We start from the raw sequence: 13,394 nt of genomic DNA on the forward strand, positions 1-13,394 counted from the left end.
CACGACAGACAGACAGACAGTTGATGGACAGTTCAACATAATTAATCGGTTCACATTGCTGTCGGTCGGAGGAGGAGGAGGAGGATTTGCTGTGGTGAACGGAATGTTAGTCAAGTCAGTTACAGTTCCCACTGGGATTTCCTGACAGTGTGGGAGGGTGCCCCACTCCTGGGGAGGGAGTTGGCTGAGATCCAGGAAGGTGTTGCTGGCTGCAATGAATAAAGGTTGGGTTTTGGTTGGTATGTCTATCTATTAGTAAAGTAAATGAGGTGGTTGAATGGAGTGATAATAGTAGGCTAGCACTCTGAGATTCCTTGTGAATGAAAAGTGCATTATAAATAAAATGCATTATTATTATTATTATTATTATGAGTAGCTGTCTGCCTGCCTGCCCAATTGTCTATGAGTAGCTGTCTGTCTGTCTGTCTATGAGTAGCTGTCTGCCTTCCTGCCTGTCCAATTGTCCATGAGTAGCTGTCTGTCTGTCTATGAGTAGCTGTCTGCCTGCCTGCCTAATTGTCCATGAGTAGCTGTCTGTCTGCCTGTCTATGAGTAGCTGTCTGCCTTCCTGCCTGTCCAATTGTCCATGAGTAGCTGTCTGTCTGTCTATGAGAAGCTCATCCATGCCTTTATCTCCTCTAGACTGGACTACTGCAACGCCCTCTTCATCGGGATTCCTGGCAAACATATACAGAAGCTGCAATACATTCAGAACAGCGCTGCCAGGGTCCTGATGAAAGTCCGCAAGCATGACCATATCACACCCATCCTCCTCACATTGCACTGGCTCCCCGTTACAGCCAGGATCCACTACAAGGTCCTGCTGATCACTTACAACTGCATAAACGGACATGCCCCTCCATACCTACAGGAACTAATCACCCCTCCAAAAACATCCTCTACCCGCACCCTCAGATCTGCAAACAAACTCCTACTCCATGTTCCCGATACCAAGCTGCGCACCATGGGGGACCGGGCCTTTTTCTCAGCAGCACCACGTTTGTGGAATGGCCTCCCCATAGACCTGAGAGTGCCACAGACTGTGGAATGTTTTAAAAAAGGCCTGAAAACCTTCCTGTTCCCGAAGGCCTTTTTATGCTGAACTGTTTTTGCACTGTTTTTTGTTAAACCTGTTTTTAACCTTTTATGATATATGTTTTTTAAACCTTGTAGCACTCTGAGATTCCTTGTGAATGAAAAGTGCATTATAAATAAAATTCATTATTATTATTATTATTATTATTATGAGTAGCTGTCTGCCTGCCTGCCCAATTGTCTATGAGTAGCTGTCTGTCTGTCTATGAGTAGCTGTCTGCCTTCCTGCCTGTCCAATTGTCCATGAGTAGCTGTCTGTCTGTCTTGACAATTGGGCAGGCAATATGTAGCCTATAGCCTACGCTGTTGAATGACGTCACTCGCGCAGGCATTCAGAATAAGCAGAATAAGCAGCTGTTTACACATGTGTGTAGCAAATAGCAGGCCAGGCCTACACTATAGGTTCTAGGTTCGAACTAATATAAGGACATTTTCTACATGCTTTCGACACAGTAAGGTATGTCTAGCCTATATCATATTCTATTTCTTAGAATCGGATATTTCCCACGCTGTAAAAGGAATATAATTCAGCGATGCGGTGCGCTATAGGTTGGGTGGAAAAATCTGCGTCGCTAGTTTATTACAATGAATCACAGATTATAAGGAGAGAGACTAAGGACTGCTATAAGATTAAGGACTGCTATATTCGTATCATTATATCTGTTGCCATGGCTGTTTTATTATTAGCACAATACGTTACGTAATGAAAGCACTTATTATTATGTGTGCGCATTGTGATTTTCCATCCGATTCTAATGATGATGGACAGCAGGTGGTGCACTTGTCTTGGATAACGTAGTCGTAGCCTATACGTGGCTCGTTCACTGCTAATCAGCGGTTCGTGTTTAATTCCGGTTTGTATGGTTTGGTAGAAATAAAAATGAACCCATGCCCGTATCCCACTTGATTTATAAATGGAAATATATATACCTATATATAAATATATCTACTATAACTTTTATTTTTGCCCACAGCTGTTTCTCAAATATGGAGGGGGGAAATTAGTGAGTATACTTCAAATTATATTGCTGATGAACAACCTTCTATCTACAATTAACATCTTATTCTTTGAGAGCAACTGCATAATATAAATTACACTGATGATTCTCAATCTTTTTTTAATGCCGATATCTTCTATTAGGCCACAGACCCCCATTTGACATGATATGTATAATGTAGGCATATTTCTCTGGGATCCCAATCTACACTTTAAAATAGCCTGGCTACTGTAGCCTACACTCATGGGACAGTCCACACAATAAAACATCACACTCTTATCATCATACATCCATGCTCAGTCAATCAAATCATCACAAATGTCATTCCAGCCAATCACTTTAGGCATCTTCACTTTTCTGCCCTTACTTTTTATCCTCAATATGTACTTTGCTCAGCCAATCAAATCATCGCTATGGGGTGATCAGCCAATCAAATCATCGTGTTTGTGTTCACACAAACAGACAAAGCTGGTTATAGGAGGGTCTAGCGCCCCTTAGTAGGATCCTTTTGGTTCCTAGCTACCAATCATTTAGCTGGGGACCCCCGTGACCCCACCTTGTGAGACTGATAGAGACCACTTTGTCATTTCAGTGGCTTCTCCCGCGAGTACATTGATGGTTTTATCCAAAGCCAAGACTCCTCTGTGGTGAACAAGTTCCAGCAGAGGTACTGGAAAACCAAACAGACACTCATCAAGGTCACTGGGAAGAAAGAAGACGAACATGTGGTCGCCTCAGATACAGATCTGGACGGCAAGCTGGAGGTGAGGAAGAGCACAGAGAGCTGTCGGGTCTCTCAAACAATTTAGCTTGACATCCAAAAGAGAAATGTAATGTCACATCGCAACGCATTCTGAGGTTGCAGATTTTTTGTTTGTTTGTTGGTTTGTTTGACATTGTTTTGCTTTTAGTTGTTAGTTTTGTGGGGTTTTTTTAATAATAATAATAACTAGAGAAGTCGCAATTAAAAAAAATTGCAAAGTGTGGTTGCCGCAGTCGCTTACATAGGCCCCTCCCTTATTTGAAAATGTATTTAACACCTGAATAGTTTGGTCTTCTGCCCCTGCAAGGGAATTTCTGTCTTTATAATCAATTGTAAAACATAGATTGGTTACGTAACCAACAACAGCCAATTCGCTACTACAAACGTTATGCAAAGCTCGGCCAATCACAGTGGAAGTTAGGTAGATTACTCCGGAAGAAGAACAATAAAAAAGTGTGACAATTATATACAGTATTATAAATATAGTCTGGTTAGTAATAATATTAATAATTGAAATAATCATTAAAAAATCACACTCGTGTGAAGTGATGGGCGCTCTTCTTCATCTTACAACATGTTGTAAAACAAACATTGAGACAAAACAAACATTAAACCTGTACAGTATATAGGAGAGACTAGCGCCCTGAAAAATGAAACCATTTTCTTTTTCAAGCAAATTCATATCATATCATATATCAATTTACCCTTTCACACATGCCCTTTGTTACATAATGATAGATGTTGTATGGCGGTAGATGATTCTTTTGCTGTCCTCTGCCCATGTGGTAGAATGAAAAACCCCACTGTCATCGTTATTTTCGGCAAGCAGCACCATCGTACTATACGAAGTCTAAATCAAGCTCAAGGTTTCCTGGTGGTGTCTGTATTCATTGTCCTCTTGTTGGTGTGTCTCTGCAGGTGTTCCACTCTATTCAGAGAACATGCATGGAGCTTCTGAAGGTCATTGAACAGTACCAGAGGAGAATCTGCTGTACGTTCATCCCATTTTCTTTTTATTGTGTATGGAGGGACGGACGGAGCGAAAACCTTTACACATACCTGACCAAACCATGATGGCACGAGAAAAAATATTTTATTGTTTACATCAGTGATTTTGATTTCTTTTTAATTTCAAGAACCCTCCGCTTGATATGCATTAGGCCAGCAACCCCGATTTGATATTACCTTTATGATATTAAGTCTGAGAGTGTACAAATGGAACCAGGTCCATTTGGTTACATTTGTAGGATTTACAGATCTGTTAGGGTCTGATTGCTTCCGAATCATTTAGCTGCACTGAAACCCCTTCAAGGACTTCTAGTGTCCCGACCCCATGTTGCCATGGTACTATGTTGCCAGCCCTGTCACAGTCCTGTGACATGATACTAACCATGATACATCAGTAGGCTATCATGTCAGTATCATGGTCACATTGGTCAGTGTCGCAATATCATGGTCTGTATCATGTCCATAATGGTTAGTCATGGTCAGTATCATGTCAGTATCATGGTTAGTTATGGACATGGACAGTATCTTGCATGGCTGGACTGAGACAAAAATTCGGCCCGGACATTTTCGCGGAATCTGGCCCAGACTGGCCCACCACAACCAGCGTGCAGATACTCTACTGACTTTTCAGGGGTCGAGGCCCATACAAATACTTGAAATACAAGCCCTTAACACCTCCACATTTACATGATATGATACAAAAAAAAAAAATTGGCCCAGACCGGCCCACCAGAGGGTCAGCCCACCGGGCATATGCCTGGTACGTCCTGAGGCCAATCCAGGCCTGGTATCTTGTCAGTATCAGGTCTGTATCATGGTCAGTGTCATGTCATTATCATGTCAATATCACTATGTAAACAGTCATTGCAAATTTCCCAATGCAGCTCCTACAGTACATTCCATTTTCTATAGAATGGACTCTTATGAGTAATTCACCTTCTTTGTTTTAAAAGCTCCCAAAACAATTTATTGACAACAGAGCGGAAAACACTACAACGTTTCGGCCTCAGGGGCCTTCGTCAGGTATACCTCATATCAATAAATAGTTTTGAGAGCTTTTAAAACGGTGTGCGGATCTCCTTTTTCCTTTCTTAGTTATTCTTTTGGATCCTGCACTCGTTGGAATTTGTGGATGTGCATGACCATTGTAATTCACCTTCTTCCTCATGCAGTCCTTTCCCAAGAGGAGAATGAGCTGGGTCGTTTCCTCCGTTCACAAGGGTCTCAGGACAAAAACCGGGCGGGCAAAATCATGCAGGCCACAGGGAAAGCTCTGTGCTTCTCCTCACAGCAGAGGTAACAAGATAAATCTGCACAAAAGGTTCATCAGAGCCTGATGATGATCTATCTACCTTGTAGCAAAACAGTCAAATTCGGATATTGTGAATATACTTTCAAGTCTGCTGGGTGAAGCAATTGGGTGATTTGCTAGTTACATTAGTAGCCAATAATCTTTTTTTTTTTTTTTTTACAGCTGGGAAGCATCCAGTTTTCAACCCTATTCAATCTACCTTTCAATCTGTTATGTCAGACAGACCTACAGTATAGCTCCACAGTGTATTAGAAAAGGTGACTTTGAGTTTACCCAGGATGGGTAAATTGGATGGGTCAGTGAGTTAAATTACATGTTCTGGTCCGTATCTGCATGACTTTATGATAATATATTAATCTAAAACTAATGAAGATGCAAAGAGACTGTTTATTCTCTGCTTTCCATCTAGGAAGCATGATCCACTGACAGTACTAAAATAGATTACTGTATAATATAATAACCTTTTAGTCCGGCAGCTGGGGGTGTGGAGTGGGACATTTGGTATATAGTTTTTTTTATTGGCCTAAAATATTGTCATACATTCATGAATCCACTTGCTGACCAGCTGTCAGCATTGAGCAATTTCTTTTTATAGGGGTTTATGTGTGACCATACCATTAACATGAGGCAATTCATTATGCTTTAAGTAGCATGTGACATATGTCAAACTAGGGGGTTTTCATGATTCTGAATCCATTCCAAGCATTAGTCAGTGGTTATGGCAGTTTTTAGACCAAGGAGTGTTTTTTGCTTGGAATGGATTCAGAATCATGAAAACCCCAGTTTGACATGTCACATGCTACATATAAAGCATAATGAAATCTTGCCTTATATAGGATGTTAATGGTATGGTGACTCCCCTATAAAACAAATTGCTCAATACCGACAGCCGGTCAGCAAGTGGATTCATTTATGTATGTATATAGACAATATTTTAGGCCAATAAAAAAAAACTATAACAAATTTCCCACTTTAAACAAAAGAAGCCTGTTGGCTGCCGGACTATTTGGTTAATTGATCATTTTGAGCGATAATCCCCTTAAAACTTGTTCTTGTTTTGTTTTTTCCTCTTACAGATTGGCTCTGCGCAGCCCTCTGTGCCGCCTCTACCAGGAAGTAGAGACATTTCGCTACCGAGCCATCTCCGACACCTGGCTCACAGTGAATCGGATGGAGCAGTCCAGGACAGAATATAGAGGAGCATTACTGTGGATGAAAGATGTGTCCCAAGAGCTGGATCCAGACACACACAAACAGATGGAGAAGTTCCGCAAGGTTGGTTTAACGCAGTGGTTCTCCCAGGGGGGGTCCCCACATGATTTTGGGGGGTCCCCAGATGACAGTGAAGTGATTAATTAAGGACTTGATACCTAAAAAAGCTAAAACTATGAATACTGGCCGAACACTGATCAAATTGTGAAGAATTTAGAATTTGTGAAAATACCGATCTACAAGCCCTATTTTCACAATATCTGTGGAACCGAGCCGAACAAAATTGAATGCCTCAACTCTAACAAAGTGCTTGTTAGGTTATGGGGTCCCCAGTTCATATATATATTGGTCTGAAAAGGTTGAGAACCACTGGTCTAACGTACAGTCCAAGGAGCTGTGTACTGATAATTGACCTCCATTCTTACCTCTTGCTGTTGTTTGCTTTTGATTTGACCCTCCATTGTACAGTATGCTAATAAACTGTGTGCTCTGGTTGCATTTTCCTATAATAAGCAATGTTTATCAAGTACATTATGTATAGAAAATGAGAAATACCAATTGAATTGACATTTCCCATCATAGTAACACTGGGCTTCTGTGTCAAACACGGAAGAGGAACGAATCAATCCATAGATGCCTCCATAACACTCCATATTTTGTGTTGGTTAATGGTATGAATATTGGCAATAATTGTTTTGTGACTGTGAACATGGGAGTTATGTCCTTATGGCTTACTTATCTATATATTTCTAGCTATTATATTGTTATTTTGCACAGAGCAACTGTGTTGCCAATAATAATGTAGCACAAAACATGACAGTACTTAAGCAAAAGGTCCCATGTCCCCTTAATTGTAAAATGAAAACAATAGCATTCTATTGTCATAAACTGAAATCAATGCATTGTACATTCTATATTGCTACTAAAATCTTGATTCCATAAAAATATTCTGGTCCACATTGTACAGGTTTTAATTGAACCATATTAAAAAATAAAAACCATGCAGAACACTCCAAAGCAAAATGTGCTATACTTGAAAGAACCGCTAGAGGGCATAATTCATCAGCTAAACGGGTTCAACGGCATGAACCACATAGCAACTGTTGTGTATTGTTGACACTTTTTGACATGCCCTGACATGCACAGCCCTGAACTGGCGTATCTGTGTGTTCACAGTTCAAACCTGTAACCTACATTGAGAAGGTGTTATGGCACTATCTTTCACTGAGCAAATGTTTCCCAATCATCTCTCTCCATCTCAGGTTCAAACGCAGGTGCGGTCCACCAAAACAAGCTTTGACAAACTGAAGAATGATGTGTGCCAGAAAGTCGACTTGTTGGGAGCCAGTCGTTGTAACCTCCTCTCTCATGTCCTAACCACATACCAGGTACATGACAAATCCAAGAAAGTAAATATATAATGTAGCCCGGGCCTATATATTTTATACTTTTTAAAACTTAAGTTTTGTCAGTGGGGGTCAAATTGGTCTGAAAGAACTTTGCCAAATATTGAAGCCACATCATTTTTAGTCCCGACTCTCGTCTAATAATGTTTCTGCTGAACCAACAGTCACAATGCATTGTGTGAACAACCAGTCAAGCGGAGCAGACCTTAAATTCATGTATAGGCTACTGTTAAAATAGTTGGTTTCTGGTTTGGTGTTCTTAAGGTTTGCTTAAAGATCTTTGAGGTTGGTTAGCCAATGAGATAGTGTGACCTCAACCATCCAAACTATTTTACGGTTCGCTTCACCCCTGACACTTGGCAGAATTTATTTTAAGCTTTTATTGTTTGTTTTTAAGGCCCTCAATGGCCTAGCTCCTCCGTACCTTTCTGAACTCATACACCCCAACTAGAACTTTGAGGTCGGCTAATCAGTTGCTTCTGGTTGTCCAGCTGTCCGGCTGCCCCTAGGCTATGGAATAGCTTGCCTTCATATTCGTTGTGCCCAGACACTAGAGGCTTTTAAATCATTATTAAAGACTCACTTATTTTCTTTTGGCTTTAAACTCTGAAGTGTGTATCTGTGACCTTTACTGTGTATTTCTCTTTTAGTCTTTCTTTTTTATTTCACTTGTGCCATTTTCTGTTTGTCTTAGTCTATTTGCCTCTTACTGTTTAATATATTTTCTGCACAGCAATTAAATGTGCTCTATAAATAAAGTTTAGTTGAATAGAGTGACTTTAAGTTATATACAAAGGAGAACTCAATATTGAAAATAGGTTTTACGGTAAGCCTATCAAGATACTTTGACAAACATGTGTTTATCAGCCACACAAAGTGTATCTTTTTAAAACATTTTATGTGCATTTCTGTTACAAAAGGTCACAAGAGTATATATTGGGATAGCTACTGTTTATCTATTTTCCAGACAACACTCTTGCACTTCTGGGAAAAGACATCGCACACTATGGCTGCCATTCATGAAAACTTCAAGGGATGTCAGCACTATGACATCTCTACACTCAAGGTAAGAGTACATCATTAGGATCTATACATCATCACTTGAACCCTATTTTATACTTTTACAGCTATTGAGAAATTTGGAATAAGAATAAACTAAATTCTACTTTTGAGTTCCTTTTGGGGGCTCCTTGTAATAGAAATGCTAGTTTAACAGTTATAGTCTCAAGCATGATTAATTCTAGTCAGGAAACTGTGTTGCATGTTATCTCGCACTTCCTGGCTCTTTCTACTTTTCTTCAAACTATTACCATAGACATAAAAAGGTAGACACCTCCTTTCGGCTCTGGGGCGTTTGTCTCTCGAGGGGAGGCAACGTGGAAGCAAGCTTTCCCGAGATTGCTTGCGAAGCGTAGCGGAAGCTTGCCAAGCTTCCGGGTGGGGTACGTAACAGAAGGGGACGTTTGGTAGGCCAGCGTGACTCCCTCTTTCCCAGCGGCACTTGCTTTGGCAATGTCAACGTTTGTTTCGTCATGCCAATAAAGCTCGGGAAAATACACTGTGATTGACCAGTAGTCACCTGAGTGGCAGCGACGCACCGTGCCTTCATTAGTACTTGCGCTTGACTTCCTCCTCCCACTGGAGACAGGTCGCTCCAACGAACTGCAGCAACCAATAAGGCATCTATATTTCTTTATATCTAGGCTAACACTGAAGAAAGAACTAGGGGGGAAAAATAATTTGTGCCCACTGCCATAAACCCTTCAAATAAGACACTTGCACTTCTGCTGCTGTTATTTTTCTGTGAACTTGTATTTTGTCTCTGTATGCTCTCTTGCCAAAGATTGGCATTTGATGGCTAAGATTTTCTGAATCTGAATTATGCAATAACAAAAAGACATGCTATACTGTCATCTGTAGTTCACATATAGTTATTTATACTAAGCCTTGCCTTATTATACTGTCAAAAACAAATGTCCTATACTACAACACATGCTGTGTGATTCTGCATCTGTCATCTTTAGTAAGGGGACCTACAGTCTTGTCAGATACAGTAAGTCTTGCTTTATGTATGCAGAGCCTTCAAGATCCGATGGAGAAGCTGGCTAGAAAGAAAGGGAAGAAGAAAAAAAAAACTAAGACAGCAGTGAAACCTGAGTCAAGAGATGGCCGGTGAGTAAAACAACGGATACAAAATGAAAATGAAAATCGTAGTCTTATTTTGTTTAACACTTCCACACTTGCACTTCCTGTACAATTAGTTAAAAAAATGTTGCCTGTATTGCCTTTTATACCTGAAACTGATTATTTGTAAACATTGTTATATTAAATGTCTGCTCTTAGACTCATCTCACTCGAAACAGAAAATACAGATGAAGAACCCAGAGAAGGTAAACATTAATATATTAAAATTCACAGTAAATCATTTTCATCGTGATGAAGACCTGTTGTGGTTGGCACGTAATGGCATTTGCCTTGTTTTAATGAAGGCTTTTTCTCCTTTTGTTATTGTGTACCTGGATCCTCTGTTTTTTCATGTTTTATCCCGTTTTATCACCTCATACATTTAACAACCTTTTTCTCCTGTGAGCACCTGGTTGTGTTGTTCTTTCTCAGTTGTCTTCTCTACATATATATATATGACTTTTCTTTTTAGAATTATAAAAGTAGCGTAGTAGAATCAAATATCAAGAACAAATAGTAATATCCCATTCCCTAATCACTTCTTCCATGCTTACCTTTTGCAGCACAAGCCAAATCTGGACAATTATTTGAAGATACGGATATGAGCAGACAAACGGGTATCCAGCTGAGACATTTCGTCTCAATATCATAGTTACAACCTCTAAAACAACCTGTCGTTAATAAGAAGTCAATAACATAAACAAACAAGTTCTAGAGAAAGCCAAAGCAATAGGGTTTATTGAAACAAAATATCACCAATACCAACCAAATAAACATCACAAAATAGAAAAGAAAAGGGGAGAGATAGGCCGGCCAAAATCAACATAAGGAAGGGGAGCTCTCTGGGCCAACCACGCAATGGGCCATCGAACCCGGAGTGCTCATCTCCAAATTAAAAAAATAAGATGCAACTATAATCTTTCAAAGGAAACCCAAAAACTAAACTAGTTGTCCCATCTTTCCGAAAAGAAAGCAATGTTTCAAAGAAACACAAAGTAACAACTTACTCAAAGGAATAAGATAAAGTAATTGTTCCAAACATAACAGAACACAGGGGTCGACCACATGGCTGCTGCTGCTGCTGCTGCTGGAGCAGAGCACTGAGCGCTCCTGGCCTCCTAAAGTAAGCTTAGTTCAAACAGACCAGACTAGGAGTAAATCCTGATTTGCAGTATCGCTCACCATGACATGAAGGCACCAACAGGGGGAGCGCGTATCAACAAGCATCCATTTGTGTTTTGAAACTACTTATTTATTAATACTGTACTGTCTCTTTTCCTCTGCACATCCCTGTCCATTAACTTAAAACCTGACTGGTCCTTCCAGATGGTGGGGATCTTATTTCAGCCTACCAGGAACAAGAGGGAGGGGAGAAGGACAGCATGGTTTTGCTGAATGAGATTCTGGGCAGCACCTCCCTAGATGAGGGCGAGTTCTCCCGTGAGTGGAGGGAGGTGTTTGGAGAAGGGGAGGACAGGTCGAGTGTACTAGTGGAGGAGAACACCTCCCCTTCCTGCTTCCTCCCATCTCATCTATTGGACCAAAGTTTAAACAACCTGCAGTCTTCCCTCTCAGGTCAGAGTTAGTGTGAGTCATCTTAGTGTGAGACTGTGAGTGTGAGTGTGTGTGTGCTGTATTGTTTGTGTGCTCATCAGCCAAAAATAAATAAATAAGGTTTTGAATGACAAATGGTCAATTAGATTGGTCTTCTCCAATCATTAGCTAGAGTACCATTAACCATTTTCATTACCATATAATAAAGCATGGATAAATATTACAAAGTTCATCATTAGCTTAATCCAATTCACCACCTAGCTCAGCTAAATTTGCCTGGAAATTAATATAAATGTTTTTTTCTTTTATGAATGAGTGCTTTAACAGAAACATGCAGCCAACTAAATAGAGCAGTTTTTTCCATTATGCTGGACTATTGCCATACTGGGAGAAAAGCAGCCTTGAAATGATTTGTCAAAACCACAGCTGTATAAGTAATAGAAAAGGCCTATTATAACCTGGCAATTATATTTGCTTAACCGTACCTAATTGCCGATCCCTTTCCATTTCGTCCCACTCTGGGCTACCTTACTGCCAGCACATCATCTGGTTTTGTTGTTTGTCTATTTTCTGCTGGTTGTGTGTGTGTGTGTGTGTGTGTGTGTGGGGGGGGGGGGGGGGGGGGGGGTGAATGAATTGTATACAGCTACAGTACAAAGCTGTAAGGAAATTAAAGCTTGTGCATATGATTTACTGGCAGTAAGAGATTAATTTATAGGCTACTGTAATAAGATAGCTCGCAATAAAATAACTGCTATTTTCTCCATTTTACCATGTAAACATACAACTGTGCCTGTTCCTTTTGATTAGAACCATATTGTATTATGAGAATCTCACTGTAGGAATGTGTGCCTCTCCTCCCAAATACCCTGTAGTCCAACCAGAACAGATTCAGCTGATACTAACTAAAGATATAGTCTGTTTTGTCTATAATAATACTATTCAAATACTATTTTTATAAGGTCAAACAAATGTGTTAATGGTGTTTTCTTGTCGATTACACTGTCTCTCCACATCAGCATTGTGGTAAGAAAGCGTAATGATTTATGGCACTGGATCATGGTTTGACGCGTTAAGTGTCCCCCGTTGATGACTCTAAATCCCCATCTCCATTTCAGATTGGGCCAGGAGCATTCCACAGCCCATCTCCCAGGCAACCGAGCAATCATCTGGAGCCAATCAGAACCAGTCTCGGACGGCAGCAAAAGGTACGTTTATGGCCAAACGAGTAAAACATTAATAAATGAAAAAGTCATGTTTCCAGCTGAAGCCTGTGTTTATGGGCACTTTCAGACGACTTGTGGGGCGCAAATATTTCCATGAATAAGCCTAACCTTTCAGTCAGATGGAGTTCAATACAAGGCCAATAAAGGCATCCAATGTCGACCATGGCTTTCAGAAAACGTTTTATTTTAATGAAGTACAATAAGGCTTGCAGGAGCTTGACTTAGTGACATTTACCCTTACTTTTCAGCACCAACGGAGTCCTCCAAAGACCTTTCAGCATGGTTCAACCTGTTCGCTGACCTCGATCCCCTTTCTAATCCAGATGCAGTGGGCAAAATGGGGACAGAACATGAGCTACACAATGCGTAATCCTGCTTCAACAACACAGCAGAATCATTTCGGGTATCAACGGGTATCTTCATCTATGATCATCCTTTTTCTCATGTATAATATTGACCTGTTTCACAACGTTTACAGTTACTTTATTTTATTTTTTTATTCCTCAATATTAACTCAAATTAAATGCCTCTATAATGTGACTAACATTGATAATTAATAGAATAACGTCTTGACAAACATATTTACGGACAAAACTGAGAAATGTTCACGTGTTTTGGTGAAAATAGCAGAGTGCC

At 40.2% G+C, this 13,394-nt stretch overlaps 1 protein-coding gene across 1 annotated transcript; it reads left to right on the plus strand.

The window, feature by feature from the left end:
- Nucleotides 1-2,082: 2,082 nt before the first annotated feature.
- ica1 (islet cell autoantigen 1) lies at nucleotides 2,083-13,134 on the plus strand (the record flags this gene model as incomplete). Its single annotated transcript, XM_080768230.1, has 12 exons — nucleotides 2,083-2,099; nucleotides 2,686-2,857; nucleotides 3,775-3,847; nucleotides 5,037-5,160; nucleotides 6,253-6,451; nucleotides 7,651-7,776; nucleotides 8,762-8,860; nucleotides 9,872-9,966; nucleotides 11,026-11,132; nucleotides 11,305-11,553; nucleotides 12,651-12,740; nucleotides 13,007-13,134. The coding sequence occupies 12 exons, from the start codon at nucleotides 2,083-2,085 to the stop codon at nucleotides 13,126-13,128; spliced, it is 1,473 nt and encodes a 490-aa protein (XP_080624356.1). The 3' UTR covers nucleotides 13,129-13,134.
- Nucleotides 13,135-13,394: the final 260 nt, after the last annotated feature.

This window comes from Protomyctophum bolini (genome assembly GCF_963924005.1).
Source record: "Protomyctophum bolini genome assembly, chromosome: 7".
NCBI lineage: Eukaryota > Metazoa > Chordata > Actinopteri > Myctophiformes > Myctophidae > Protomyctophum > Protomyctophum bolini.